Source organism: Scylla paramamosain, chromosome 22, assembly GCF_035594125.1.
Source record: "Scylla paramamosain isolate STU-SP2022 chromosome 22, ASM3559412v1, whole genome shotgun sequence".
Classification (NCBI taxonomy): domain Eukaryota; kingdom Metazoa; phylum Arthropoda; class Malacostraca; order Decapoda; family Portunidae; genus Scylla; species Scylla paramamosain.
In genome coordinates, this window is record NC_087172.1 from 7899864 (window position 1) to 7927676 (window position 27813).

The 27813-nt window shown below is 40.0% G+C and overlaps 1 protein-coding gene across 1 annotated transcript in view; it reads right to left on the reverse strand.

Moving 5' to 3' along the window:
* LOC135111514 (organic cation transporter protein-like) overlaps window positions 1-27813 on the reverse strand; it is an 87384-nt gene that overhangs the window by 53893 nt on the left and 5678 nt on the right. The window contains exons 2-9 of the mRNA XM_064024881.1: window positions 25807-25912; window positions 25233-25336; window positions 23599-23753; window positions 23189-23357; window positions 3107-3248; window positions 2494-2579; window positions 1071-1330; window positions 458-642 (exon numbers count right to left, since the gene is read on the reverse strand). Of these exons, the coding sequence (XP_063880951.1) occupies window positions 458-642; window positions 1071-1330; window positions 2494-2579; window positions 3107-3248; window positions 23189-23357; window positions 23599-23753; window positions 25233-25288 (1053 nt within the window). The 5' untranslated portion in view covers window positions 25289-25336; window positions 25807-25912. The remainder of the gene's footprint in view (window positions 1-457; window positions 643-1070; window positions 1331-2493; window positions 2580-3106; window positions 3249-23188; window positions 23358-23598; window positions 23754-25232; window positions 25337-25806; window positions 25913-27813) is intronic.

The window sequence follows — 27813 nt, forward strand, 5'->3', positions numbered from 1 at the left end:
CTCTCTCTCTCTCTCTCTCTCTCTCTCTCTCTCTCTCTCTCTCTCTCATGAAAGTCTCAGAGAAATGAAGCTCTAATCAGATTATCCTGCAAAAACATTCAAGTGTTAGTAGCGTATTGGGCAGAAAATGACAATATGCGATCATTTCACAAGGCAAAACATATACTCATATTTTCTTCTGCCTTCTTACATGTACCAGAAGAAAGAGCAGGATTGACAACAATTTATAAGTGAATAGAAAAAAAAGTCAACTTTTTTTAGGTGGACCTCATACATCATCAGTTCATCTGTTCAACAAGTAACATGAATTAAGTATGGTTTTGCGTTACATGATGTAACTACCTACTGAGGAAGCAATGGGGGCACTGCTGCCAAAAAAAAAAAAAGTATCTACTCGTTCGGTTATCTGTCCAATAAATTCCACTCTTGTCAACTCATTCGTGCCGTGAAAACTTACCACCACATCCGTGATGAAAGGCGCCACAATCCCCCCTAGTCGGGACATCATGCAGGAGGTACTAACGCCTCGACTTCTCACCTCCGTTGGGAAAAGTTCGCCAGAGAAGATGATGGCAATTTGGAAGCTCCCTGTGATAGTCACCTTTCCCATCAAGGCGAGAGTTACTGCGACGGTGCTTTTCGCTGATGAGAGTTAAATAGAAATAAATAAATAAATAAATAATGGTGATGCATGCCTTCATGGCAGCAGATCATGGCAACGGATCACCAAATATTCTGTATATAATATCTTACGAGAAAATTGCTGTTGGTCATGGTCATGCCAAGGTTGACCATTTTATTAAATCTTTACTCAGCAACTACCATAACATTACTGCTATTATATTACTACTATTTCCTTGAAGACGACAGTAACAACAACAATATCACCAACAACAACGATACGACTACTACTACTACTACTACTACTACTTTTTTTTTATTTCTTTATTGCCACTACCATCACTACTATTTTTCAAGGAAGCGTGGACATGTCCTCCTACTAATACTTTTAACACTACTGCTGCTGCTCCTAATATTGCTGCTAGTACCGTACTACTAGTACTACTAACCTGCAGAACTGAAGGCTAAACAAAGGAGAATGATTCCGCTGATGACGAACAAAACGGAAAGCGTGCGCTTTCTGCCGTAGCGATGCACAATGGGAATAGTGAGAGAATAGGCTGGTACCTCCATAACACCGGACAGCACCATGTACACGAAGGGATTCTCACTTATGTTCGTCCCACTGAGTGATAGTCCGAAGTATACCATCCCCACCATGAGGAAGTCAACGTAGATGAAGAGGGTGATGATTCGTAGACGGGGTGTCCTGCATAGTAACATTGTCTATCTTAACTTTTGCGTGAGTGATGGATAAAGAAGTACAAATATTTTCTTCGCTATTGGGACGGTGTCGTGCCAAATTTCTCCCGGGTGACACCACTGCGCATGCGCATCGTATCGTGGGACAGCATCAAAACATTACTATTGCTTCATTGTGTGTGGATATGTTAGGACAGGAATTGAGCAAGTAAACAAGAGTAGTGAGTGATAACAGAACATCAAGTTCTTCTCCCTTTGCTTATGTCAAGTCCTACCGCCATGTTTTATATTTATGTATTTTACGTATTATCAACATGGATATGGAATTTTATTGACAAATTGCTAATGATCTATTTTCTGTGGAAAATTTTAAACATAAAACATGGTGGTAGGATTTGACATATGCAAAGGGAGAAAATTTTGGTGCTCTGTTATCACTCACTGCTCTTGTTTACTTGCTAGATTCCTATCTTAAAATATTCCACAGTCGATGAAGCTTTAGTAATTTGTCAATAAAATTCCACAACAATGTTGATAATGCGTAAAATACATAACATGGTGGTAGGACTTGATACTTGCACATGGAGAAGATTTTGGTGCTCTGTTATCACTCACTATTGTTTACTTGATCCATTCCTATCCTAACATGTCCACATCCAATGAAGCAATGGTAATTGGTCAATAAAACCTCAAATAAAGATGTTGATAATACGTGAAAATATATAAAACACCTGGGTGATGTTTTAATGCTGTCCCCTCGATATGGTGCGCATGCATAGTGGTTTCAATAGGGAGAAATTTGGACCGGGGAGAGATTTGGCACGACAACGGACACGGTAGAGGAGAAAAGGTGATGTGATATAATATTTAATCCGTATCTCTTGACTGCACTCTGTTCTTATGAAGCTGTACTGGGTACCTGTTCTTCGATTATTGAAGTCCGCTGCCTCTACTTTTCAGTTCAAAAGAATCTACTTTATTCTATAGGTGACTATCATAATTGTCTATCAAGTATTAGCCTTCTCATTCTTGTGTCTGGCAACAGAGAAAAGGTAACTAAAACTCTACGTTGAATACTTGTGAAAAAAATATAAAAAATCATAAACATTTTATCACGGACAAAATACATAAAGTAATAATCAATTGACGAAGAGACCAGTGAAATCTCACCTGAACAACATCAAGGCTCCATGTATAATGGATTTGAAGAGAACCCACAAGGACAGCTGTTGCTGGGTCGTGGAAGCCCGTGTTTCCTAAGAAGGAAATAATTTTGTATCTCTCTCTCTCTCTCTCTCTCTCTCTCTCTCTCTCTCTCTCTCTCTCTCTCTCTCTCTCTCTCTCTCTCTCTCTCTCTCTCTCTCTCTCTCTCTCTCTCTCTCTCTCTCTCTCTCTCTCTCTCTCTCTCTCTCTCTCTCTCTCTCTCTCTCTCTCTCTCTCTCTCTCTCTCTCTCTCTCTCTCTCTCTCTCTCTCTCTCTCTCTCTCTCTCTCTCTCTCTCTCTCTCTCTCTCTCTCTCTCTCTCTCTCTCTCTCTCTCTCTCTCTCTCTCTCTCTCTCTCTCTCTCTCTCTCTCTCTCTCTCTCTCTCTCTCTCTCTCTCTCTCTCTCTCTCTCTCTCTCTCTCTCTCTCTCTCTCTCTCTCTCTCTCTCTCTCTCTCTCTCTCTCTCTCTCTCTCTCTCTCTCTCTCTCTCTCTCTCTCTCTCTCTCTCTCTCTCTCTCTCTCTCTCTCTCTCTCTCTCTCTCTCTCTCTCTCTCTCTCTCTCTCTCTCTCTCTCCGTATACCTGCAGTTCGTCAACCAGTTCTGTCATCGCTGCCTCAGGTGGAACTTCAACATTATGCCATTGAGCCATCTTGCCGAGAACTAGGAGGGCTTCCTGAGGTTTGCCGTTAATGAACAACCATCGCGGAGACTCATCTATAAAACTGAGAAAGTATCTATGTCTCAGGACCACACCAAACAACAAAAGTAGTCTTAGATTTACATCCATTTTAAGTGTCAACTGATATCTTTTGGCAAGTTTATTTTTGTCACATACTACTACTACTACTACTACTACTACTACTACTACTACTCATACTTCAGTAAACTTTGAAAATATAAGAATAACCGAAAGGATATTAACACGAACCGAGAAGATAAGGACGCAAGAAAGAAGAAAATAAAAAATCTGGAGGAGAAGGATAGCAAAAGATGCAGACGGGCGAATATACTGTAGATTAAATAGAAATTACCATGATTACTAAAAACTGTCGCGAGCTGATATATATATATATATATATATATATATATATATATATATATATATATATATATATATATATATATATATATATATATATATATATATATATATATATATATATATATATCACCTTGCGACAGTTTTTAGTAATCATGGTAATTTCTATTTAACATATATATATATATATATATATTACGAGTATATATATATATATATATATATATATATATATATATATATATATATATATATATATATATATATATATATATATATATATATATATATATATATATATATATATATATATATAATGTTACCAAGGTCATCAACAAGGCCGAGATGGATTGTTCTTTACGGAAGCAATACCGACGACCAGAAGAACAATTCATTCCTAAGAATCTTCCCATTGATGATTCAAAAGCATTGAGAGAGAGAGAGAGAGAGAGAGAGAGAGAGAGAGAGAGAGAGAGAGAGAGAGAGAGAGAGAGAGAGAGAGAGAGAGAGAGAGAGAGAGAGAGAGAGAGATGAGTAGGTTGGTGATATGAGAGATCGAAAGTCCCCGTTTTAAGTGTAACGTGACAAATAGGTTTATCTTAATATAAAAGAGTATTCTTATGTTCCCTCTAACTCTAATTTTTCTGTTACTCGAGCCAAAACTAGCGGTTACATTTTTACTATGCAATGATCCACCGTGCTCTCTTACCTACGCTTTTGAATCTTGATTTCTCCCACCATTACAAAATGTATATGTGCTGCCTATTTCTTTCTTAATTCCTCCAACTATCTAAAATCCTTTGACTAAATAACTGTCAAAGCTAAGAGCATTCTAACTTTTATCCCTTCATCTCCGTTCTTTAGGATTTTTGTGTTCATCACCAGCTTTGGCTACCATATTCTTTCACTGGCCAACGTGGAGAGCGTGCTTTCGACTTCTTCGCTATCCACATTCCGCCTATGAGACGTGCCCCACAATTATCGCCGTTTTCTAAATTTCTAAACTTCTTACTTTGTAAAACTGTTTTCTCTATTCATGTCTATATGTCTATCCTGTCGATCAAGTGGCACTTCTCGATTTACCAAACTGGAAATGCTTCTGTCATTAAGCCTCCGCCTAGTAGGGCAATCTGATATACGTATAAGTAGTACTGATTTTCCCTGGAATGATAATTGCTTTAATGTCAAATATCTATGAAATGAATGAAAATTCGTCCTTCACCTTACATCACCTCTTCCTTCCTACCATAATTCCTGACGGTTGAACACATTGTAATGATGGGCATCGTAAGGACATCCAGCTCATTGACGCATTTCGACGGGCGCGGGTTCATGCTCAAAAGCTCTTAAGTAATGTACGGCGAACGTCTTGGAAACCCTGTGTCTCCTCGATTACAACTAAGACTCCCACAAATGTGGAATAGAGTTCCCAAGATTTCTTACCCCTCCTGTATTGTTTATGTTGATAAGACAGTGGCTGATTGCAAGGTGGTTGCTGATGTATTTCCAAATCAATTTCCTAGCGTTTCCAGGAAAAAAAATCCTAATTACCCTATGACACATCATCGTCGCCATCTGTATTTTCTTGGAGTTAAATAGTAATGTTCCCTTTTCCATTTTAGAGCTACAAATAGCTGTATCTCAACTCTGATTCTCCAGGCCATTTTGACCTTCCTTATGCCTGGAAAGGGTCATCATTTGGTGACAAATTATCACCCTGTTTCCGTAATCTTTTGCATTTGTAAGTTGCTGAAAAAATGGTAAATTTCAGGCTGATGTGTTACTTCAAGACAGGCTATCACTTATATCCTGTCCAATATATGGTTTGAAAGAAATGGCTATATTTGATGCTCTTTTTATCTTCAGAATATTTTGTTCGTGAAGCATTTACTATAAGTCAGCATCATGTTACGATACCGTCATACTGACTATCTTAGTGGTTAGCACAGAAAAGAAAGGAAAAAGAGAAATAACGGGAGGATAAAAGAGAAGGAGAGAGAGAGAGAGAGAGAGAGAGAGAGAGAGAGAGAGAGAGAGAGAGAGAGAGAGAGAGAGAGAGAGAGAGAGAGAGAGAGAGAGAGAGAGAGAGAGAGAGTTTACGATGAAGTTATTAAATTACATCAGGCCCTTTTAGTGAGCTTTAGCAAGCAAAATAAAATAAAATAAAATAAAATAAAAAATAAAATAAATAAATAAATAAATAAACAAATAAAAAATAAATTAATTTTAAAAATAAATAAAAATGAAAATAAACAATAAATAAATGAAATAAATAAATGAATAAATAAATGAATAAATAAATAAATAGATAAATAAATAAATAAATAAAAATAAATAGATAAATAAATGATTTTCATAATTTTTGGACAGAAAACAAAACACATAAATTCAAATGACACAAACATTTTTAAAAGCTCTGAAACTAATTTTTAGGATTAAAAATAAAGTTTTTCTTGATTTGCGTGAATACAATACGTATGAGCCCCCGAATATAAACTCTCATCATGTTTTCACTGAAGGATCCCTGATATCTCTGTTCATAGTTCATCATATCTTGGTGGTAGCGCTCCCGTTGTTCCTCAGAATATGCTTCCATATTTTCTTTGAAGTTGTCGAGGTGAGCATCTAGGATATGGAACTTCAAGGACATTCTGCGGCCCATCTCATCATATCTTTTCACTAAAGCTTCAAACAGTTCCACATAGTTATCAGCCTTGTTGTTGCCAAGAATGCTCTGTACTACAGCAATGAAACACTCCCAAGCTTTTCTTCTTTTCTGTGATCTTCTGCAGAAATTCTGATCACTCCATACTTTTCCTTACTTATGGTCCAATGAAGATACCAGCTTTCACCTTTGCCTCTGAAAGCTTAGGAAAGAAGTCTTGATGATATTTGAAGTCACCAGACTGTTTGTCAAGAGCTGTAACAAACTGTTTCACGAGACCCAGTTTGATGTGTAGTGGAGGAAACAAAACCTTTTGAGGATTCACCAATGGGTCATGTTTGATATTGTGTGCTCCCACTGTATTGTCAATCCTTGGAGGCCAGTGTTTTCTCTGGTAACATGCTGCTCTGTCTCTACCGTCCCAAAGGTAGTGAAAACAGGGATTCTTGGTAAAACCTCCTTGTAGTCCCATCAAGAAAGCCACCATCTTGAAGTCTCCAATAACTTCCCAACTTCAAAGTTTCCAGTAGAAACTTTACACTGCTATAGTACTCCTTAAGATATACAGAATGAGCAAGAGGCAGAGATGGATGCTTGTTACCATTTTGCAGAAGTACAACTTTTAAGCTTTTGAAGAAGTTGTCATTAAAGAGTCTCCATTCATCTGCATTGCAAACAATTCTAATAGCATCAAACAAGCCTGATACATCATTGCAGCAGCATAGCCTGTCCTCCTTTGCAAAGAAGCTGTAGAAATGTTTGTGAAGTTCTCTTTGGCTGGTCACTTGCACACTGTCATCAAATAAATCCCATTCCTTTAGCCTTGAAATAAAAAACACACAATTTGATTTTGCCAAACCAAGATCTCTGATGAGGTCATTGAGGTCTCTTTGGTTTGGGCAGTAAGGATTCCTCTCAGCTACAACTGTATTTGTGATGTCACAGTCTTCCTCTCTGTTTAGCTCATCTTCTGACTTGCTGCTTTCTTCTGATAGTTAACTTCTTTTTGGAGGAGTTGGTACAGGAAGATCAGTACTGTGTGGTATTGGTGCAATGCCAGATGGAATCTGGATAGAAAACAGCAGGCACATTTTTCCCAGATCTGCGTTTGGAAGGATACACCATGCAGAAAAAGCAGTCAGTTGAGTAATCAGTAGGTTCACGCCATATTCTCCGAGTAATAAATTTCACGGTTCTGTTTTCCACTCTATACCATTCTGTAAAAGAACAACAGCATGAGTTTCTGTTAAACTTATTTTATTTTTATTCTTAAGTCTTAACTGGATTTTGCTTTTGAAAAAAACTAACAGTTATTTTACCTTTTAGTGTTCTCTTACAATGCTTACAAGCAAAATGAGGTGCCCAGGTCTTGTATAGATCCCCAACTGCCACATCAAAATATACTTTGTAAGCTTCACACATTTTTCCAGATGCTGTCACAGAGAACATTTTTGGGCTTGTCTTGATGAATTGACCACATATAAAACAGAATGCATCTGGAGAATTATTGCAGTCTCTTGATGCCATTTTACCTCCTGTGATGTGTCTTCTCAAGTAGCCAAAGCAAAACTGATTGATGGTCTGCAAGCCCCTACTTTTATAATCTCAAGCAGTACGAGTACTCTAGATTATTCTTAGTTTGTCTAGAATGTGTTCCGGAATGTTCTCAATCTTTCTAGAATATTATTGAACCTACTTTAGAATATTCTGAATCATTCTAGAAAATTCTTGTGGATTCTAGATTTTTTATACTTCAACTTATTACTACTGTATTCTAGAAAGTTATAGAATATCTTGAAAATGTTTCTATTGAATAAAATAAAATGTTCTAAAATGTTTAGGAACTTCTAAAAGTGTCTGGTAGAACAATAAATTCAGTTGGACTGGATCTGCAGAAGTTGAGAGGAATAGGAACTGACAATGCTAGAGTAATGATTGGTATTAATAACGGTATTTATGAGAAGTTTAAGGCTGAAGTTCCACATCTCGTACTGACAAGATGCGTGTGTCACTCACTAAAACTAGCTGTCTCTGCTGCTACCATTGATGTTCTACCAACTTAGAATTTTTGATCAGTGATACCTACAACTGGTTCTGAAGGTCATCCACAAGGCAAGTAACTTACAAAAAGTTATATACTAAAGGTCATGATCCACTCAAAATTGTTCAAGCTTGTGAACCACGGTGGTTGTTCAATGCAACGGTAGTTGATATAATTGATAAACAGTAGTTGGAATTAAAGACTCATTTTGATATTGTTCACCACATTGAAAAGTGCTGCACAACTGAAATGTTGTACTCTATGTATAATGATAGAACTAACTTAACACACAAAGTTTCTGATGCCTATTTTAAAAGATGTTCAGAGGGTTAACAAATCCTTCGAATCTAATGAAGTTGTAGACGTTACATTATTAATCAAGTCATTAGGCCAGAAAGTTGTTCTGTTTACTTCAAATGTTTATCCACTCGAATGTAATATAGAGGAAAACCTGGATCCTAAACCATATTTAGGATATAAGTTCGAGAAAGAACTAGAGCAGGATCTGAAGGAGAAAGGATATTCTGTTCATATAAAGAAGTCACTAAGAGGCAGGTGCATTAAATTCGCGACCAACTTAGTACAAGAAATAAGGCACAGATTAACAGACAATGTAAAAGTTCTTGAAAAAAAAGAATGTCTTTGCTGTCTGTTGATAATTAACTCCATTGCATTAAAGATTACTTAACTCCTGTAATGGAACTGGTGCAAGTGCCCCCTGGTGTTGTTGATTGCATAGAAAGTCAATGGAAGAATCTTACATTAGTCAAGTGGTGTGTAGTCACCCAGACAGTCTCATTTTGGATTGAAGTAAACACTTACAAAGTTTGCATTATCAGTACTTACTTTGCCTCATTCTAATGCTGAAGTAGAAAGAACTTTCAGATAGCTAAATGTAGTGAAAAATAAACTTAGAAACCGAATGGAAACAAAAATGGCAAATGCAATTCTAGCAATTCATACAGGAATAAAAGACATGAAAAATCGTGTTTTGATTACGAAATTCCACCATGTGTTGCAAGTAAGATTGGAACATCTCAAGATTACAGTGGAGATTTGCAGACACCAGTGCCTAGTACTTCGTGTGAGGAGGTGGAAGAGGAGGAGGGTGCATCTGACTTGGTATTTTTTATTTATTTATTTTTTTTTAATTAGATGTGTAATATAAATATTTCTTTTTGATATACAAAATAAAGCTGAACCTGCATTCTCTCTCTCTCTCTCTCTCTTTCTCTCTCTCTCTCTCTGCGTGTGTACTTTCCTTACTGTACTTACCTGAAATCCAAGGCCAAGAGACTAGAGTATATTCTTTAGGCCTTGCTGAAATCTAGCGATTTTAGGCCCTGATCCATCTAAGTAAGGCCGTAATGTAATCTAAGTAGGTTTAGAGGTTGAATATGACGAGATTTGATTTTTTTTTTTTTATGGCAACACTGTTCTCACTTGTCCCGGTGTGGCAGTATGAAATGTCCGGACAGTCCGGGCACCCAATTTATCGTACAGACACTTGTTCGTGGAATGGGGTGCGGTGAGGAGGTATATCAAAGAGTCTAAGTGGAAGGTTATATGTAAGCAGGCGATGTCGTTTGATATGATAAACTATGATATTTTGGATCACTTAGCGTGATGTCTCGTATGAAGTTCGATTTTATAGCTATATAGTATCCTAATGCTCTAAAAGTTATATTAATGTTAATAATAATGTATCGCTAATATTAACGTTACAAGATCATTGAGTAACAAAAATTTTTCGATATCATAAGAAAAATATTAAAGAAATGTGGCTGACGTTCGTCATCATTCAGTTGTAGCTAGTTATCATTTCCTTTTTTTCATTTGTTATTGCTAAAAAAGTTATTTATCTATTATTAACATTGTATCGATTTCAAACAATTTTTAAGACTCACCTCTCCTATTCATGAAAGTCTAAACCTAACCAAAACTAATCCTAACATAACATAACCTAGCCTATTAAAAAAAAAAAAAATCTATTATTATCATTATAACGATTTCAAACAATTTTAAGACTCGGCTTTCGTATTCATGAGAGTCTAAACCTAACTCAAGCTAATCTTAACCTAACTTAGCCTAAACCAGTGTAGCGTGTTCAAGAGTTGGGCGCCGACGAGCTTCAAATGCTTTTTATTTAATTCTTATAATATAAAGTTGCATTATATATGTGTATTTCTTTGGTTGTTTTGAAATGATGGCCAGCAAATCGCGGGGTGGTGGTGGCTGGCAGGAACGCTTCCCCCCACCAACCCCATTTTGATGAATTGGCTTTACTATTGTGTTTCTAAGACCATATCCCAATCTTATAGCTAGGGTACAGTGTACTGCAGGTCTTCCTTACTCATGTTCACGGGCAGTTCTACCTAGGTAAAGTGAATGTACTGCTTCATACTGATGAAACTGCGGTGAAACTAGAGGTCTCATTTGAAAACGTCACCATGGCTGCCAACAGGATTCGTCTGTTATTTTCTGCTAAACCTAGTGGATATCACCATATCCCGTATTGTTTATATAAACATGAATCACATAATATTTTACATCATTTCAAAACATGTAAAATGCATTAATTCTCTAGTTTTCAAAGTTTATGTGATATACAAAAGTACCAGCACAATAACAGAGGAAAGCGTCTGCTGACACCTTGACAGGAAACATCTTCTCTAGAAGACTCACCGAGGAAAGGGGAAATAGTAGATTGATATAATCTGGCCGCAAGCCTCGAGTGACTCTGTCTTTGTGTATGACATTGGTTGGGGTCAATAGCAGCCTGACAAGAGAAGATACCAGGCGTGGACAGATGGTTGTATGGGAGAATGTGTTAAGGGGCATAAGATGACTAGTGTTTGAGTTGGGCTTAGTCTTGCACACCCCAGAATATATTAGTGTGGAAGCTCAATTGTGGGCCTTGTCCATGGCTAGTCTAGGCGTCTTGGGAAGGCTTACTTTGGTCTTGGTGCTACTCGCTGTCTGTGAGTGTGTTGCAAAGCGTCCATTTTGTGCGGGTATCCATTTCTTCTCCAGTGTCATTGTGTTAAATGTTACTGGTCTTCTTGTTTTCACAGTGTCTTTGTCTTGGCCAGATGACCAGTTTGTGTTGCCATCCGAGTTCTGCTATCTGTTTTCTCTCGGGGCTCACCAATTTTAAGGAGTTTGAACCTGTCTTCGGAGAGATTGGACAGAAGTGAAGTTCGGACCAGAGAGCTATAGTGCTCCTGCTGAACAATGGGTGGAGAGCTGATGGAGGTAGCTCATGGGATATTATAGTCTCATGTTTGTGGCGTCCGTTATCTCTGTCTCATCTAAGTACGTGGATTTGCGAGTCCTTTCTTAGCTAGTGAGAGAAGTTGGCGTTGTATGTTGTATTTTCCCTGTAGGATGAGACTAGGTGGCGACCTCTCAGGCTTTGTAACTGTGTGCAACCAGTGAATTGGCCTGGGTTTACGTAGTAATTTGCCCCCAGATTAGGCTGCAAGGGTGGCAGCCTTGTGGTAACGGACTCGTATGTGAGAGAGGCTTGGCTCTGGTCGTAACAATATCCTTTGATATGGGGAAAGTATTAGGCACGGCTTGGTGCCAAGGCATTTTGTTCGAGTTAATTTTAATTTGTTCGAGTTTGGTCTCCAACTCTCTATCTTTATTCAGTATTTTTTATTTTATTTATTTATTATTTTTTTTATATCTCAGTCATGTCTGAAGCTCGTCCACTTCAAGATGGCGCGCCGCAAGGAAGTATATTTAGTGTCACTTTTGGCTGTGGCTATAAATAGTGTTACTGGCGTGTTTCCAGAAGGAGTTCGTGATTCCTTATAAGTCGATAACCTGTCAATCTCCTTTTCTGCGACGAAGATGCCATTCATTGAGAAGAAGTTGCAGAAAGCAATTAATATTTCTTGTGGATTCTGTTTCTCAGTTTCATAGACTAAGAACATAAACTTCTGCTGCCTGGAGGAAACTCATTCCTTGGGTCTTATATTCGACAGCTGCCTGACTTTCGTTATATTAAGGCAGCTTGTCTGGAGGCACTAGGCCGGTGACAGACAGACCCTCCCTCTTTTGCACTAAGTCGTATTCTTTTCTAAGTTGGAATATGGTTGCGAAGTTTATTCGTCTGCTACTGAAGCACGACTACGAGTGCTGGACTCGGTCGGCCATGCCGGTGTTCGCTTAGCAACTAGTGTGTTCGTTTCATCTCCAATTTATAGCGTACTGGTGGATGCTATGTCCTTACACTGGACTTCAAGGATGTCGCCAGTGTCGGTATCGAGTTCACGGTCTTCCTCAGTCAGTTTTTGTGTCAGTCTCCCTAGATTCACGTTCTCTACAATGTGTCTCACTTGAGTTTTCCTAAACCTTTTTATGGTTTATGGTTGCGTCCGGTATTGTAATATTGAATGTGCCTTCCCTTCCTATATGTCCCTATTGGTTTCCTAGAGTTGATTACCGGCAGTTTCCCTATGTTTCTGTCTGTGGACCTGCTATTCCTAATAACAAAGCGTCACTGGATTATGAGTCTTATGCATTATTTTTAAACACTTTTTCAGACATTCCGACTTCATCCCTGTATTTATGGATGGCTCATATCTGATGCTTGAGTCGATTTTTTTTTTGTAGAAGGGACACCGGCCAAGAAAAAAAGAAGAAGAAAAAAAAAGAAAACCAAGATGCCGGTCCCCGAATAGGGTCCGAGGCGTTAATCAAAAACTGAAGGATAAGATCTCCCTCTTGAAGAAGTTCAAGTCATAGGAAGTGGAAATACAGAAGCAAGCAGGGAGTTCCAGAGTTTACCAGAGAAAGGGATGAATGACTGAGAATACTGGTTAACTCTTGTATTAGAAAGGTGGACAAAATAGGGGTGAAAGAAAGAAGAAAGTCTTGTGCAGCGAGGCAGCAGGAAAAGGGGAGGCATGCAATTAGAAGGATGAGAAGAGCAGTTAGCATGAAAATAGCGGTAGAAGATAGCAAACGATGCAACATTGCGACGATGAGAGAGAAGCTGAAGACGGAGTTGATGAGACGAAAAGCTTTTGATTCCACCCTGTCTAAATGAGCGGTATGAGTGGAATCCCCCGATACGTGTGAAGCATATTTCATACATGGAAGATAAGGCCCTTGTCCAGCTATGGGGATGAAAAATATTGGCGGAGACGTCTCAGAACGCCTAACTTCATAGAAACTGTTTTAGTTAGAGGTGAGATGTGAAATTTCCAGTTAAGATTTTAAGAACAGGACAGACCGAGATGTTCGGTGTAGAAGAGGGGGACAGTTAAGTGTCATCGAAGAAGAGGAGATAGTTGTCTGCAAGGTTGGAGGAATTGAGTTTTTTGAGGCATTAAACAATACCAAGTTTGCTTTGCCCCAAACAGAAATTATAGAGAGATCAGAAGTCAGGCTTTCTATGGCTTCCCTCCGTAAACTCTTTACTTCCTGAAGGGTTGGACGTCTATGAAAAGACGTGGAAAAGTGCAGGGTGGTGTCATCAGCACAGGAGTGGATAGGAAAAGAAGTTTGGTTTAAAAGATAATTGATGAATAATATGAAGAGAGTGGGTGACAGGACAGAACCCTGAGGAACACCACTGTTAATAGATTCAGAAGAACAGTGACCGTCTGCCACAGCGTCAATAGAATGATCAGAAAGGAAATTTGAGATGAATTTACAGAGAGAAGGATAGAAGCTGTAGGAGAATAGTGTGAAAATGAAAAGTTTGTGCCAGACTTTATCAAAAGCTTTTGATATGTCTAAGGCAACAACAAAAGTTTCACCAAAATCTCTAAACGAGGATGACCAAGACTCAGTAAGGAAAGCCAGAAGATCACAAGTATAGCGGCCTTGACGGAACCTATACTGCCAATCAGATAGAAGGTTGTAAAGTGATAGATGTTTAAGATTCTTCCTGTTGATGATAGAATAAAAACTTAAGATAAGCAGGAAATTAAAGCAATAGGACGGTAGTTTGATGAATTAGAATTGCCACTCTTTTTAGGAACAGGTTGAATGTAGGTAAACTTCCAACAAGAGGGAAAGGTAGATGTTGACACACAGAGATGAAAGAGTTTGACTTGGCAAGGTGCAAACCCGGAGGCGCAGTATCTGAGCACAATAGGAGGCCAACAAGGCCAACAATAGGCCAACAAGGGCATGAAAAACATAAATGCGAAGAATTTTAATAGGTAGTATAAAGTAATCAGAAGGTGGAAGAAAGGGAGGAACAAGCCCCCAATCGTTCAAGGTAGAGTTTTTAGCAAATGTTTGAGCGAAGAGTTCATCTTTAGAGATAGATGTGATAGCAATGGTGCCATCTGTTTGAAATAAAGGAGGGAAATAAGAAGCAAAGTTATTGGAAATGTTTTTGGCTTGGTGCCAGAAGTCACAAGGGGAGTTAGATCTTGAAAGATTTTGACATTTCTTATTAATGAAGGAGTTTTTGGCTAGTTGGAGAACAGACCTGGCATGATTCCGGGCTGAGGTATAAAGTGGATGAGATTGTGGTGATGGAAGGCTCACGTACCTTTTCTGATCTACCTCTCTATCATGTATAGCACGAGAACAGGCTATGTTAAACCAAGGTTTAGGTAGAGAAAAAGGGTGAGGAATGTACCATACAGTAAATCTCAGGGGCCACCACACAAGAACAAAATGAGGCGGAATGAATAAAATTAGATATTTTCATAATGGACCTAAATACACGTAGGACTATAGACAGTCACTGTAGTCACGCGATGTCGATTGGGGGAGAGAGGAGTCCATGTATGAGGATGATATATGAAAAGTGAGTAAAGATCAGAAAAAAAATGTTTGTGAATCACAGCTCTAGGTGGTGGAAGATGGCAAACCTGAAGGTTAGTTTTCAAGGATGGTCAGTGAAGGGAGAGGAAAGCCCAGGCTGGTAGTAAATATCGAAGTCTCCAAGAATGGGGATCTCCGCAAAGGGAAGAGAGTCAGAATCTGCTCCACTTTCGAATTTTAGTTGTTAAATAATTTCTTATAGTCAGAGGAATTAGGTGAGAGGTATACAGCACAGATAAATTTAGATTGAGAGTGACTCTAGTCGTAGCCAGATGGTGGAAAACTCGAAGATTCAAGAACGTGGGCACGGGAGCAGGTTAAATCGCTGTGCATATAAACCCAACATTCAGTTTTGGATTGAAAATGAGGATAGAGATAGTACGAGAGAACAAAAAAAGGGCTACTGTCAGTTGCCTTAGACACCTGTGTTTCAGCGAGGAAAAGAAGGTGAGGTCTAGCAGAGGAGAGGTGGTGTTCTACAGATTGAAAATTAGATCTAAGACTGCGAATGCTGAAGTTAATGAAGAAAAAGTTGAGAGGGGGTTTCAAGACACTTGGGGTCGATACTAAAAGAGCAGTCCGACCTGGGGACATTTGTGGTACCCTCCCTAGATGGGGACTCCTAGGCTGGTGTAGGAGTCGCCATGATAATTTTGAAGGAAGAGAGTTGTCTTTAAAGGGCAGGCTGTGATTGCCGCGTTGTGTTGTAAGTCACAAAGAGAAACGTTCAGTGAGATCACATTTGAGTTTAATGATAAGTTCACAGCACCCCGTGATCCAGTGCTTTAGACCTCACTGGGAGTAATTATTGTTTTGGCTGTTGCCTCCTCCTCGATGGTGTCATCTTCCTTTCATTCCGTCGAGGGGGTAACCTTTCTGGTGATGCTTATGTATTTAAGGCAAAGCTATCAGCCATTATTCTAGCTTTAAGAATTATATTTTTACTCTTCCTGTTTCATCTTTTACAATTTTTATGAACTCTCGTAGTGTTCTTTCTATAGTGGAACTATACAGTTCTTCCTTTCATCTTCTCGTTTAATCAATTCTTGAGTGGTTTTACCTTTTCCAACGTTGAAGCAACCATGTTAGGTTTTGTGAGTCCCAGCGCATGTGGGAGTTTCAGGAAATGAGAAGGCTTTCTTTCCAGCCCCGTTCCATTTCATGATTTGTACTCCACAGTTGGGGTGGTCGATCTTACCATTTAGCAGAACATGTGCGGGACTTTAGTTGTCATTACTAAGATGGGAGATATAACATCTGCTATTCGTTCGTGTGCGGGAGCGCTGCTCAGTGTCTGCATTGGCCTGCCTTTGGACAGGTCACATTCGTCTTGCACATGTCCAGGGAAACACAATTATATTGTGATAACTGCTTTGTCCATCTTATAGCACGACACTCTGGTAGAGTTTCCTAGTCTGGCGGACCTATGTGAGCGATATCTTGTCCTTTGCTGTGGGGAGAATGTGACTTTCTGAATCTCGCTGATAGCGAGTCCTGCGACTTGAACACTCTCAAGATAGAGGTTTCAAGACACTTATCCTGTACATTTTAACTGCCGCTTTTGACTCTGTCGGGGATTGACAACTCAATGGGCCTTTTATTTTGTTGTTGCCCTTGACCCCTACTGCATAAAAGAAAAAAAAAAACTGAGGAGAGAACTCTTTCCTGGAACGTGAGGCCATAATGTCTGTGGAAAAGGCTGGTCTTATTAATGAATTATAGCTTCCTTTTTAAATGTTGTTGGTTTAAAGTATTTTACTAGTAATAATGTTATGCAGAACTTTAAACTTGCAACGGGAGAACCTTGAGGCAAATGATGAAGACACACAATGAGTAACTTTAGGCTGTGGGGACTAGTTCAGTGGGGTCTGTGTCTTTAGCACATAAGAAACATTACCAAATATCTGGGTGAGTGGGATCCTAAGGAGGGGGCAGTAGACACCTGCCAAAACGATAATTACTCCCAGTGAGGCTTTAAACATTGGATCAAGGGGTGCTGTAAATTCATCAGTAACTCAGCTATGACCTCACCCTTTCTGTCTCACACCACAAGGTGGCAGTCACAGCCTGCCCTCTAAAGACAAATCTTCCCTCACACAAAACTACATGCACCTAATTACACACACACCCTTTACTCAAAATTCAAAATTAAATATGGCGACTCTTTTTATACCGGCCTCGGAGTCCCCATCTGGGGATCACAAATATTGCAAGATCAGACTGCTCTTCTGGTATCAATCCAAAGTGTCTTGACACTCCCAACTTCATTAACCTTTGCAACATCCGCGGCCTTAGATCTAATTTTCAATCTGTAGAACACCAACTCCCCTGTACTAAATCTCATTTTCTTTTCCTCACTGAAACACAGGTGTCCTAGGCAACTAATAGTAGCCCCTTTTCTGTTCCTTCCTACTTTCTCTAACAACATGTTCAATCCAAAGCTGAATGTTGTGTCTATGGGCGCAATGACTTACTCTACTCGCGTGCCCACACTCTTGAATCTTCCGAATTTTCCACCGTCTGGCTACGACTACAGAGCCATTTCCAAGCTAAATTTATCTGTGCTGTATACCTATCACCTAACTCCACTGACTACAAGAAATTCTTTGACAACTTCCAAAGTGGAGTACATTCTGAATCTCTTACCTTTTATGAAGATGTCCATTTTTGAAGATTTCAATGTTCACCATCAGCTTTGGCTTTCCTCTCCCTTCACTAACCATCCTAGTGAAATAGCTTTTAACTTTGCTATCTTCCATGATCTAGATTCTAGAACAACCGGTGCAACATCATACTCGTATTCCTGACCCTCTTGGAGATACGCCAAACATTCTTGATCCTTTCCTAACTTTTAATCCTTCCGCTTATGCTGTCACCCTATCTTCTCCATTGGGCTCCTCTGATCACAACCTCATATCTATATCTTCTCTTATCGCTCCAATCCCTCCTCAGGATCCCCTTAAAGCGGAGGTGCCTCGAATGTTTTGCCTCTGCTAAATGGGTGACCTGATGAGGTATTATTCTGACTTTCCTTGGAATGGCTACTGCTTCTATATCAGAGACCCGTCTCTGTGTGATGAGCGCACAATAGTGGTGATAGTATCTGGAATTTAGGTGTATATTCCTCACTCTTTCTCACAGCCTAAAACTTCTAAACAGCTTGTTCACTTGCTATACATGATAGAGGTGGTCCACAAAAGGTACTTGAGTCTTCCATCACCAGAATCTCATCCACTTTGTATTTTTTTTTCTCGGAATCATGCGGGAGTAACTATGACTCCTGGAGGTCCCGGGATGGTGTCATGCCGTGACTCCCCGAGTGACGTGAAAAACCTCCTTGAGGCTTAGTTACTGGGGAAGCCTGCCTCCTAGTGGCGCCCGCTGGAAACGTAGGCACAAGCCTGCCAAGGCAGGATTGGGCCTACGGCTAAAGTGCTTCCCCGCGAGATGAATGTGAGGCGGGGAATTGGACAAATATTCCATCCTCCCTTCTCATAAACGTTCATAGAGTAATGGGGTTCCGCCAGGCTTCTGATCCCAGAACAGCTTCACTGATCCGGAGTCCTTCTGCTCCTTCGAGTTCTCTACCTCGTTGGCGTGGTGGGCCGTCAGGGTGATTTGCCGAGTCGGTGGGTCAAACACACCTACCCTCGACAGCGGTAGTCACTCTGGCGTTTCCGGGATGACGGCCCGCTGGTGGGGGGGTAGCGCTCTTCCTGCCCTCAAATACCAGCGGGTTCATGGCTTTGATAATGGGGTACATGGGGTGGATGCGGTCCCAGTCCCCCTCGGGTCCGAGGGGCGTGCATAGAGCCTCTGTGCACGTCCTTAGGACCCAGAGCGTCCTAGCAGAGTTCGAAGTCTGCGAACTGGTGTTTCGTGCTGCGGCGGGCCTAGTAGCTCAGGTAGCCAACCGCCTGGCTGAGGGTGGCGTCCTCAGAACCAGAATCCTGTCGGGGGCGACCTCGGCAGGTAGGTTTCGCATCACCTGTGCCGTTGAAGACGGTAGGTGTGAGTAGTGCTGGCTCTGCCCACTACCCTGTTGTCCCCTCCAAAGGGGTCGTCCTGGCCGCCGGTATCGGCTGCTTGGTCACCAAGCGCCGGTAAACGGCGGTCGGACAAAGCATGACTCGATCAAAACTCCTTCATTGATAAAAAGTGTCTGGCACCAAACCAAAAACATTTCCAATAATGCTTATCTTTAACTCCTTTATTTCAAACCCGATGGCACCACTACCATCTCATCAATTTCTAAAGCTGAACTCTTCGCTTAAATACTTGCTAAAAAGTCTACCTTAGATGATTCAGAGCTTGTTCCTCCCTCTCCTCCACCCTCTGACTACTGCATGCTACCCCCGCAGTAGTGTCTTCCATGCCCTCACTGACCTTAACCCTCGGAAGGCTTATGGACCTGATGGCGTCCCTCCTAACTGTGGCTCTGTGTTTGCACTTGCCTAGTCAAACTCTTCCAACTCTGTATACCAATATGTACCTTTCCTTCTTGCTGGAAGTTTGCCTACATTCAGCTTGCTCCTAAAAAAAGGATGTCCGTTCTAATCCCTCAAACATTTGTCCTATTGTTTTATTTCCTGCCTCTCTAATTTTTATTTATTTATTTATTTTTTTTTTATCTATCCTCAGCAAGAATATTCTTAAACATCTATCACTTCACAATCTTTTATCTATCTGATCGCTAGTATAGATTCTGTCGAGACTACTCTTCTGGTGATCTTCTGGCTTTACATGCTGAGTCTTTATCATCCTCTTTTAGGGATTTTGGTGAAACTTTTGCTCTGGCTTTAGACATATGAAGAATTTTAGATAGTCTGTCACAAAGCTTTGATTTCCAAACTACCCTCCTATGGCTTCTATCTCTATCTATTCATCTCAAGTTTCCTTTCTTTCCGTTCTTATTGCTGTTGTGGTAGATGGACACTGTTCTCCTAAATCCATTAACAGTAGTATTCCCCAGGGTATTCCTCTTCCTCTTATTTATCAATGATCTTCTAAGCTAGGGCTTCACAACCTTTTGCAAGCTTAAACAGCTTCAATGAGGTTAAGCGTTCTGAGTCGTCTCTGCCAGTTTCTCTCACTCCCCACAGCTGCTAACTCTGTAAAGCAGGGATGTCAAACTCATGGTCCGCGGGCCAAATGTGGCTCGTGGGGTGGTCTTAAGTAGCCCGCGAGGTGACGAGATTTTTCATCTCGTTACTATAATTGTTATAACTGAGGAAAATGTAACTTAACTGTTAGGACGAGACATAATAACCTTTACCTTTTACCTTAATAATGTATTTCTGGTAAACCACGATGACCAGCAAAATAAGTTGTAATCTTCAGTCTTGCCAATAAATAATTACCAAATCTTTGATGGACCTAGAGACCATAACCAAGTGCATGATTGGCCCTCAAAAGGATTTGAGTTTGACACCCCTGCTGTACGGGAACCTTATCTGTCCATGTATGGAGCATGCTTCACATATATGGGGGGCAGTTTCCTTTAGAAAGGGTGGAATCAAAACCTTTTTGTCTTATCAACTCTCCTCTTCAATGTTGCCTTTCCTGCTATCTTCTACCGCTATTTTCATGCTAACTGCTCTTCTAATCTTGTTAACTGTATACCTTCTCTCCTTCCAAGGCCTCACTGTGCAAGGCTTTCTTCTTTCTTTCACCCTTATTCTGTCCATCTCTCCAACCAATATTTTAAATCATTCATCCCTTTTTCTGGAAAACTGTGGAACTCCCTTCCTGCTTCTGTTCTGAGCTCTTTCAAGAAGGAGGTTTGCGGACACTTTTGATGACTGCTTTGGCTCTGTTCGGGGACAGGCACCTCAGTAGGCCTTTTTCTTATTATAATTATGGTGCCTTTGGCTGGTGCCCTTCCTACATAAAAAGAAAAAAAAAAAAAATTCTTGGGCACATAACGAACAATGTCAGATTTTTAGTCAGTGGTGCCAGTGTCTTGGGTACGGAAGGAACGACGCCAGATGTACTGTTCTGGGTCAGTGGTGTCAGTACCACCCCCTCTTAAAATTGATGTATTCAAATACCAGCCTTCTTAATTTGTAGCACTTCACTTTGTTCTGATTAATTATATTTTCTTTTATATCTTGTAATTTTTAATTATTTTTACTAGGAATTTAATATACCACAATTATTGCTATCACAATTTTAACCTAGCATTTTAGTTGCTTTAGAAATTTTGTAGTGGCGCCATATGACCTCGATATTCCGACGCTTTTTTTTTTTTTTTATCAGTTACCATGCTCAACTTTCCGGCACTTTAAGCAGATTACTAAAACTCCGTGTATACAGTCACGATAATCATCACGTAATCCCTACTAATAGCAGTCGTAGCGTTATTATGATGCATAATAGTAGTGTAGTGTCACGACTTTTGGTGGTATAGCATTCTCTTGAACGTTTACTTTGAATATTCGTGGAACCCCACGCATTTTATACCCATCATAGCATTACCGTTACGTTATCATGATGTTTTAGTGACATATATAAGTTTATCATGACACACTCAAAAGCTGTCATCACCTACAAGAAGGCAACTGACGCCTCTCAAGATGTCCGAAGACGTATTTGCCGACTGAGAGCTAGAAAAAATGTACCACACAGACAATGATCAATAGCAAGCAACACTATAGGTCTTTAAAAGTAACCGATGAGATAGACCAGTCGAAGTCAATATATAGCAGGTCAAAGGTGAAGAGGACAGGGAACACACTTACTAATTGGTGGAAGAAAAGCAAGTTTTAGTCGCTACCTCTTCTATCATCTCCCGCAGTCGCTCAGATAGGCTTGTGAGCGGCGCTTGTGACGAAATTGCGTCACTGTCGTGATTCTGTCATAACTCTGTCATGACACTATCTTAATTACCGTGCTTTTATCATAACTGAAAATTTACGATCAAAAAAAAAAAAATGCCATTTTTAACGTCGTTATTGAGGTGTGACTCATTCATGACAATCACACATCGGCGTCGTTCCGCTATTGTGACTGACTTAAGTCGTGATGGAATGTCACGAAAAGGACACGACTTTATTCCAGTAGTGCTGTCGTAACGATTATCGTGACTGCACACGGGGCTTAAAAACTTGAGGAACTTGATGAACTTAGTACACAACGTAGCTTTATCGCTACGTTATCATGAGGTTTTCGTGTCATGCATAGGTCTATAATGACACAATAGTTGGCGTCTATAGGCCCATCATGATGTTATCATGACAAAATTTATCATGACAATGACGAGCGTCACGACAGCATCAAGACATCGTCATGACTGCTGTAGGTGTGCATCATGAGAAGACTTATAATTATGATTTTTGTTTGATAAACCTTATTACGTCATCACGACGGATGAATGAGTAGCTCACAATAGGATTATGTATACCGCGAAGTAGTCACGCTTGACAGGTTTGCTACACGATATCATCACAACAAAGCTACATCTGGCAGTGCACTGTCGGCGAGAACTTATAAGCTGGTTGTTGAATCATCACACATACAAACACACAAACACACTGCCACCCACACAAACTGTCGCCAAGCACCACAAGCCAACTCTTGCCACTTACCATGTCCGAAGACATATTTGCGGACGAAGAAGTAGCATGGTAGCCAGATGACATTGACAACACTGAAGTGACCAGTAGCAAGCAACGACATGGCACAACAAAAGTAACCAACGTGATAGAACATTGGAAGTCGATACAGAGAACACATTAAAAGATGATAGACAAAGGTGGTGGTGAGCACTGAATCTCCAGTAAGTATAACCGAGTTACAATGTACTTTATTTGAAAAACTACTTTTGTCCCCCACCCAAAAAAAAAAAAAAAAAAATTATATTTATATTTATATTTATATTTATATATATATATATATATATATATATATATATATATATATATATATATATATATATATATATATATATATATATATATATATATATATATATATATATATATATATATATATATATATATATATATATATATAGTATTGTGTTCATTCTCAAACTTCTATTTTATATAAATTTCATCCACACTTTCCCTGAACCTCACACAATACCACTCCATCTCCTGTAAATGACCAGATGACTCACCATAAAACAGGCAGGATGAGTAGTGCGGGCAGGGTCACTGCTGTCTGGAGAATCCTCCAGTCTCTTATGAAGTAGGCTAAGCCACCATACAGCATTATGCTCGCGGCCCAAAAATTGCCCTCAGCTATACCAGCTACAGTCCTCATTTTGGGTTCCATGACCTCTATCACTTTCATATAGGAGAGAGAGAGAGAGAGAGAGAGAGAGAGAGAGAGAGAGAGAGAGAGGAGAGAGAGAGAGAGAGAGAGAGAGAGAGAGAGAGAGAGAGAGAGCATGTTAGTATCCGGCATACTGAAGTACTGTACAGATGTGGGAATTAGTATAGATCTGTGTTTTGAAAGGATAATATTTTTAACAATGTAGCTTCTCTAACTTAATTCAGTTGTGTTATCCGACTGTATGGGACTTACTGAGAACGAAGGAGACAGAGGCACAGACTGCATGAAGGCACCCGAGAAAAAAGCGAGAGACGAGGATGGTGGAGAGAAGAGGCAGCCAGGCAGACATCAGATCCAACAATAGGAATCCGACGTAACCGAGCCTCAACATTATCTTCCTACCGTATCTGTCAAACACACACACACACCTTAGATTATCTGTTGTGTGTGTGTGAGAGAGAGAGAGAGAGAGAGAGAAGAGAGAGAGAGAGAGAGAGAGAGAGAGAGAGAGGAGAGAGAGAGAGAGAGAGAGAGAGAGAGAGAGAGAGAGAGAGAGAGAGAGAGAGGAGAGAGAGAGAGAGAGAAACCTGCAAGAAGCGACCAGGCTTACACGTGGCAGTCCCTGTATGAAATACACCTACCTACTTCAATCTATCATCCCCATCCATAAACCCGTCTACTCTTAAAGCTCCCTAATGTTCTAGCACTAACAACATGATTACTGAGTCCGTTCCACTCATCTACCACTCTGAGAACCAATTTCTTCCTATCTCCTTCCTAAAACTTAAATTTTTCAGGCTTGAACCCATTATTTCGTGTTCTACCCTGGTTGCTGATCCTAAGAATTATGCTTATATCCCCCTTGTTGTAACCCTTATACCACTTAAAGACTTCTATCAGTTCTCCTCTTAACCTACCTTTCTCTAAAGAGTGTAAATTTAACAGCTTCAACCTCGCCTCTTAAGGAATACTCCTCATCCCCTGTATCCTTTTATTCATTCTCCTCTGTACTGATTCTAATAGATCTATATCTTTCCTGTTATGTGGGGACTAGAACTGCACAGCGTAGTCTAGATGAGGCTGACCAGCGCCAAGTATAACTTTGATATTACTTCAGTCCTTCTACTTTTAACACTCTTAAAAATTAATCCTAGTACCCTATTTGCCCTGTTTCTGGCCTCTATGCATTGTTTTCCTAGACGGAGTTCAGAGCCAACTATGACTCCTAAATCTTTCTCGTAATCTGTACCTACCAGAGTTTCGTTCTTTAATGTGTAGCTACTGTGTGGGTTTCCTCTATCTACGCTAAGTATTTGTTGATATTAAACCGCATTTGCCATCTGTCCGTCATCCGCAAATTTACTAATATCACTACTGATTCCAGTATTCCACTAAGTCATATATAGATAGATATATAGATAGATATATAGATATATAGATATATAGATATATAGATATATAGATATATAGATATATAGATATATAGATATATAGATATATAGATATATAGATATATAGATAGATATAGATAGATATAGATAGATAGATAGATAGATAGATAGATAGATAGATAGATAGATAGATAGATAGATAGATAGATAGATATTAGAAACAACAGTGGCCTTAACACTGATCCTTGTGGCAGCCCACTAATTACATGACCCCAATCGGATTTCGAGCCGTTTATTGCAACTCTTTGTCACCTGTCGCTAAGCCATGACCTTATCCAGCCTAACAACACCTTCCCATCTATCCCCTGTGCCTTAACCTTTCTCAGGAGCCTTTGATGGGTTACCTTGTCAAATGAGAGAGAGAGAGAGAGAGAGAGAGAGAGAGAGAGAGAGAGAGAGAGAGAGATTATCATAATGCTTACTTTCAGCACTTACTTGTCTGACAAATAGCCGCTGACGGGTGATGCCACGAAGTACCCAAGCATGTACATACTTTGGAAGGAGGTCTGCAGATAGCTTCTGTCACAACCTAATTGATACTGGAGAAGAGAAGACGAGGAGTGAAAGATTTTCTCTCTCTCTCTCTCTCTCTCTCTCTCTCTCTCTCTCTCTCTCTCTCTCTCTCTCTCTCTCTCTCTCTCTCTCTCTCTCTCTCTCTCTCTCTCTCTCTCTCTCTCTCTCTCTCTCTCTCTCTCTCTCTCTCTCTCTCTCTCTCTCTCTCTCTCTCTCTCTCTCTCTCTCTCTCTCTCTCTCTCTCTCTCTCTCTCTCTCTCTCTCTCTCTCTCTCTCTCTCTCTCTCTCTCTCTCTCTCTCTCTCTCTCTCTCTCTCTCTCTCTCTCTCTCTCTCTCTCTCTCTCTCTCTCTCTCTCTCTCTCTCTCTCTCTCTCTCTCTCTCTCTCTCTCTCTCTCTCTCTCTCTCTCTCTCTCTCTCTCTCTCTCTCTCTCTCTCTCTCTCTCTCTCTCTCTCTAACACACACACACACACACACACACACATGCGTTTCTTTACCTCGGATGTAAAGGTGGAGGAGAAAGTAGAGTTATCGAAATGGAACTCAGTGCATTCTTCTATTATCTTGCCCTCTGGTGTGTCAATTGTGTACTGACATTCATTCCTGTCAAAAATTCCAATTTATTACTTCCATCTTAGTATACCTATAATGCGTGAATAACTTCTTTTATAAATAGTTTATTGATGTGAATGAAAGACTTTAGAAATTGCTGTGGTACGACAGTACTTATTTTCCAATGAGTTCTTTTTTGTGGGTGACTGCCACCTTCCTCTTGATGAAGAAATGCCGTATCGACAAGGCCTGTTTCCCTATCTTTAGCCCTACCACATGGTTTAGAAAAATTAAGCTGCTTTAGTTAGTGAAGTTCCATAATAATTTTATATATATATATATATATATATATATATATATATATATATATATATATATATATATATATATATATATATATATATATATATATATATATACGCAACATCCAGCTTTGGATTGGAAATGAGGATAAAGAAAGTAGGAGGGAACAGAAAAGGTGTTACTGTCAGTTGCCTCAGACATCTGTGTTTCAGTGAGGAAAAGAAGATGAGGTTTACTAGAGAAGAGGTGATGTTCTACAGAAGTTAATAAAGAAAAAGTTGAGGCGGGTGTTAAGACACTTAGGGTCGATATCAGAGGAGCAGTCCGACCTGGGAACATTTGTGGTCCCCTCTAAGGCTGGTGTAGGAGCCGCAATGATAATTTTGAATTTAGAGTGATGAGTGTGTTTGTAATAAGGTGCTTGTAATTTTGTGTGAAGAAGGAGAGTTGTCTTTAGAGGGCAGGCTGTGACTGCCCCCTAGTGTTGTGAGACAAAAAAGGGAAACGTTCAGCGAGGTCATAGCTGGGTTTAATGATACGTTTACAGCATCGACTGATCCAGTGCTTTAGACCTCACTGGCAGTAATTATCGTTTCAGCAGGTGCTTACTGCCTTCTACTCCTGATTTTCCTTGAAATGACAACTGCTTCCGTTTCAGAGACACGTCTCTGTGTGCCGAGCGCGTCACAGAGGTGATAGTGGCATGGAGGCGTACATTCCTCACTCTTTTTCTTGACCTAAACCTTCCAAACCTTGGTTTAACACAGCCTGTTCTCGTGCTATACATGATAGAGAGGTAGACCACAAAAGATACTTGAGCCTTCCATCACCAGAATCCCATGAGCTTTATTTCTGCCCTGAACCATGCTAAGTATGTTCTCCAACCAGCTAAAAACTTCATTAATAGAAAATGTCAAAATCTTTCAAGATCTAACTCTCCTCGTGACTTCTGGTATCTAGCCAAAAATATCTCCAATAACTTTGCTTCTTCTTTCCCCTCTTTATTTCATGCAGATGGCACCACTGCTATCATATCTATGTCTAAAGCTGAAATCTTTGCTCAAACATTTGCTAAAAACTCTACCTTGGACGATTCAGGGTTTGTACCTCCCTCTCCTCCACCCTCTGACAACTTCATGCTATCTATTAAAATTCTTTGCAATGATGTTTTCCGTGCTCTCGCTGGCCTAAGCCCTCCGAAGGCTTATGGACTTGATGGGGTCACTTCTATTGTTCTCCGAAACTGCGCCTCCGTGCTTGCACCTTGACTAGTCAAACTCTTTCAACTCAACTTTCAAGATGTCTGTCGAAATCTACCTTTTCTCCTTGCTGGAAGTTTGCTTACATTCTGCCTGTTCCTAAAGAGGGTGACCGTTCTAATCCCTCAAACTTTCGTTCGTCCTATTGTTTTAATTTCCTGCCTATCTAAAGTTTTTGAATATATCCTCAACTGGAAGATTCTTAAACATCTACCACTTCACAACCTTCTATCTGACTGCCAGTATGGGTTCCGTCATGGCTGCTCTACTGGTGATCTGGTTTTTCTTGTCCTGGTCATAGATTTTGGTGAAACCTTAGGCATATCAAAAGCTTTTGATAGAGTCTGGCACAAAGTTTTGATTTCCAAACTACTCTCCTACGTCTTCTAT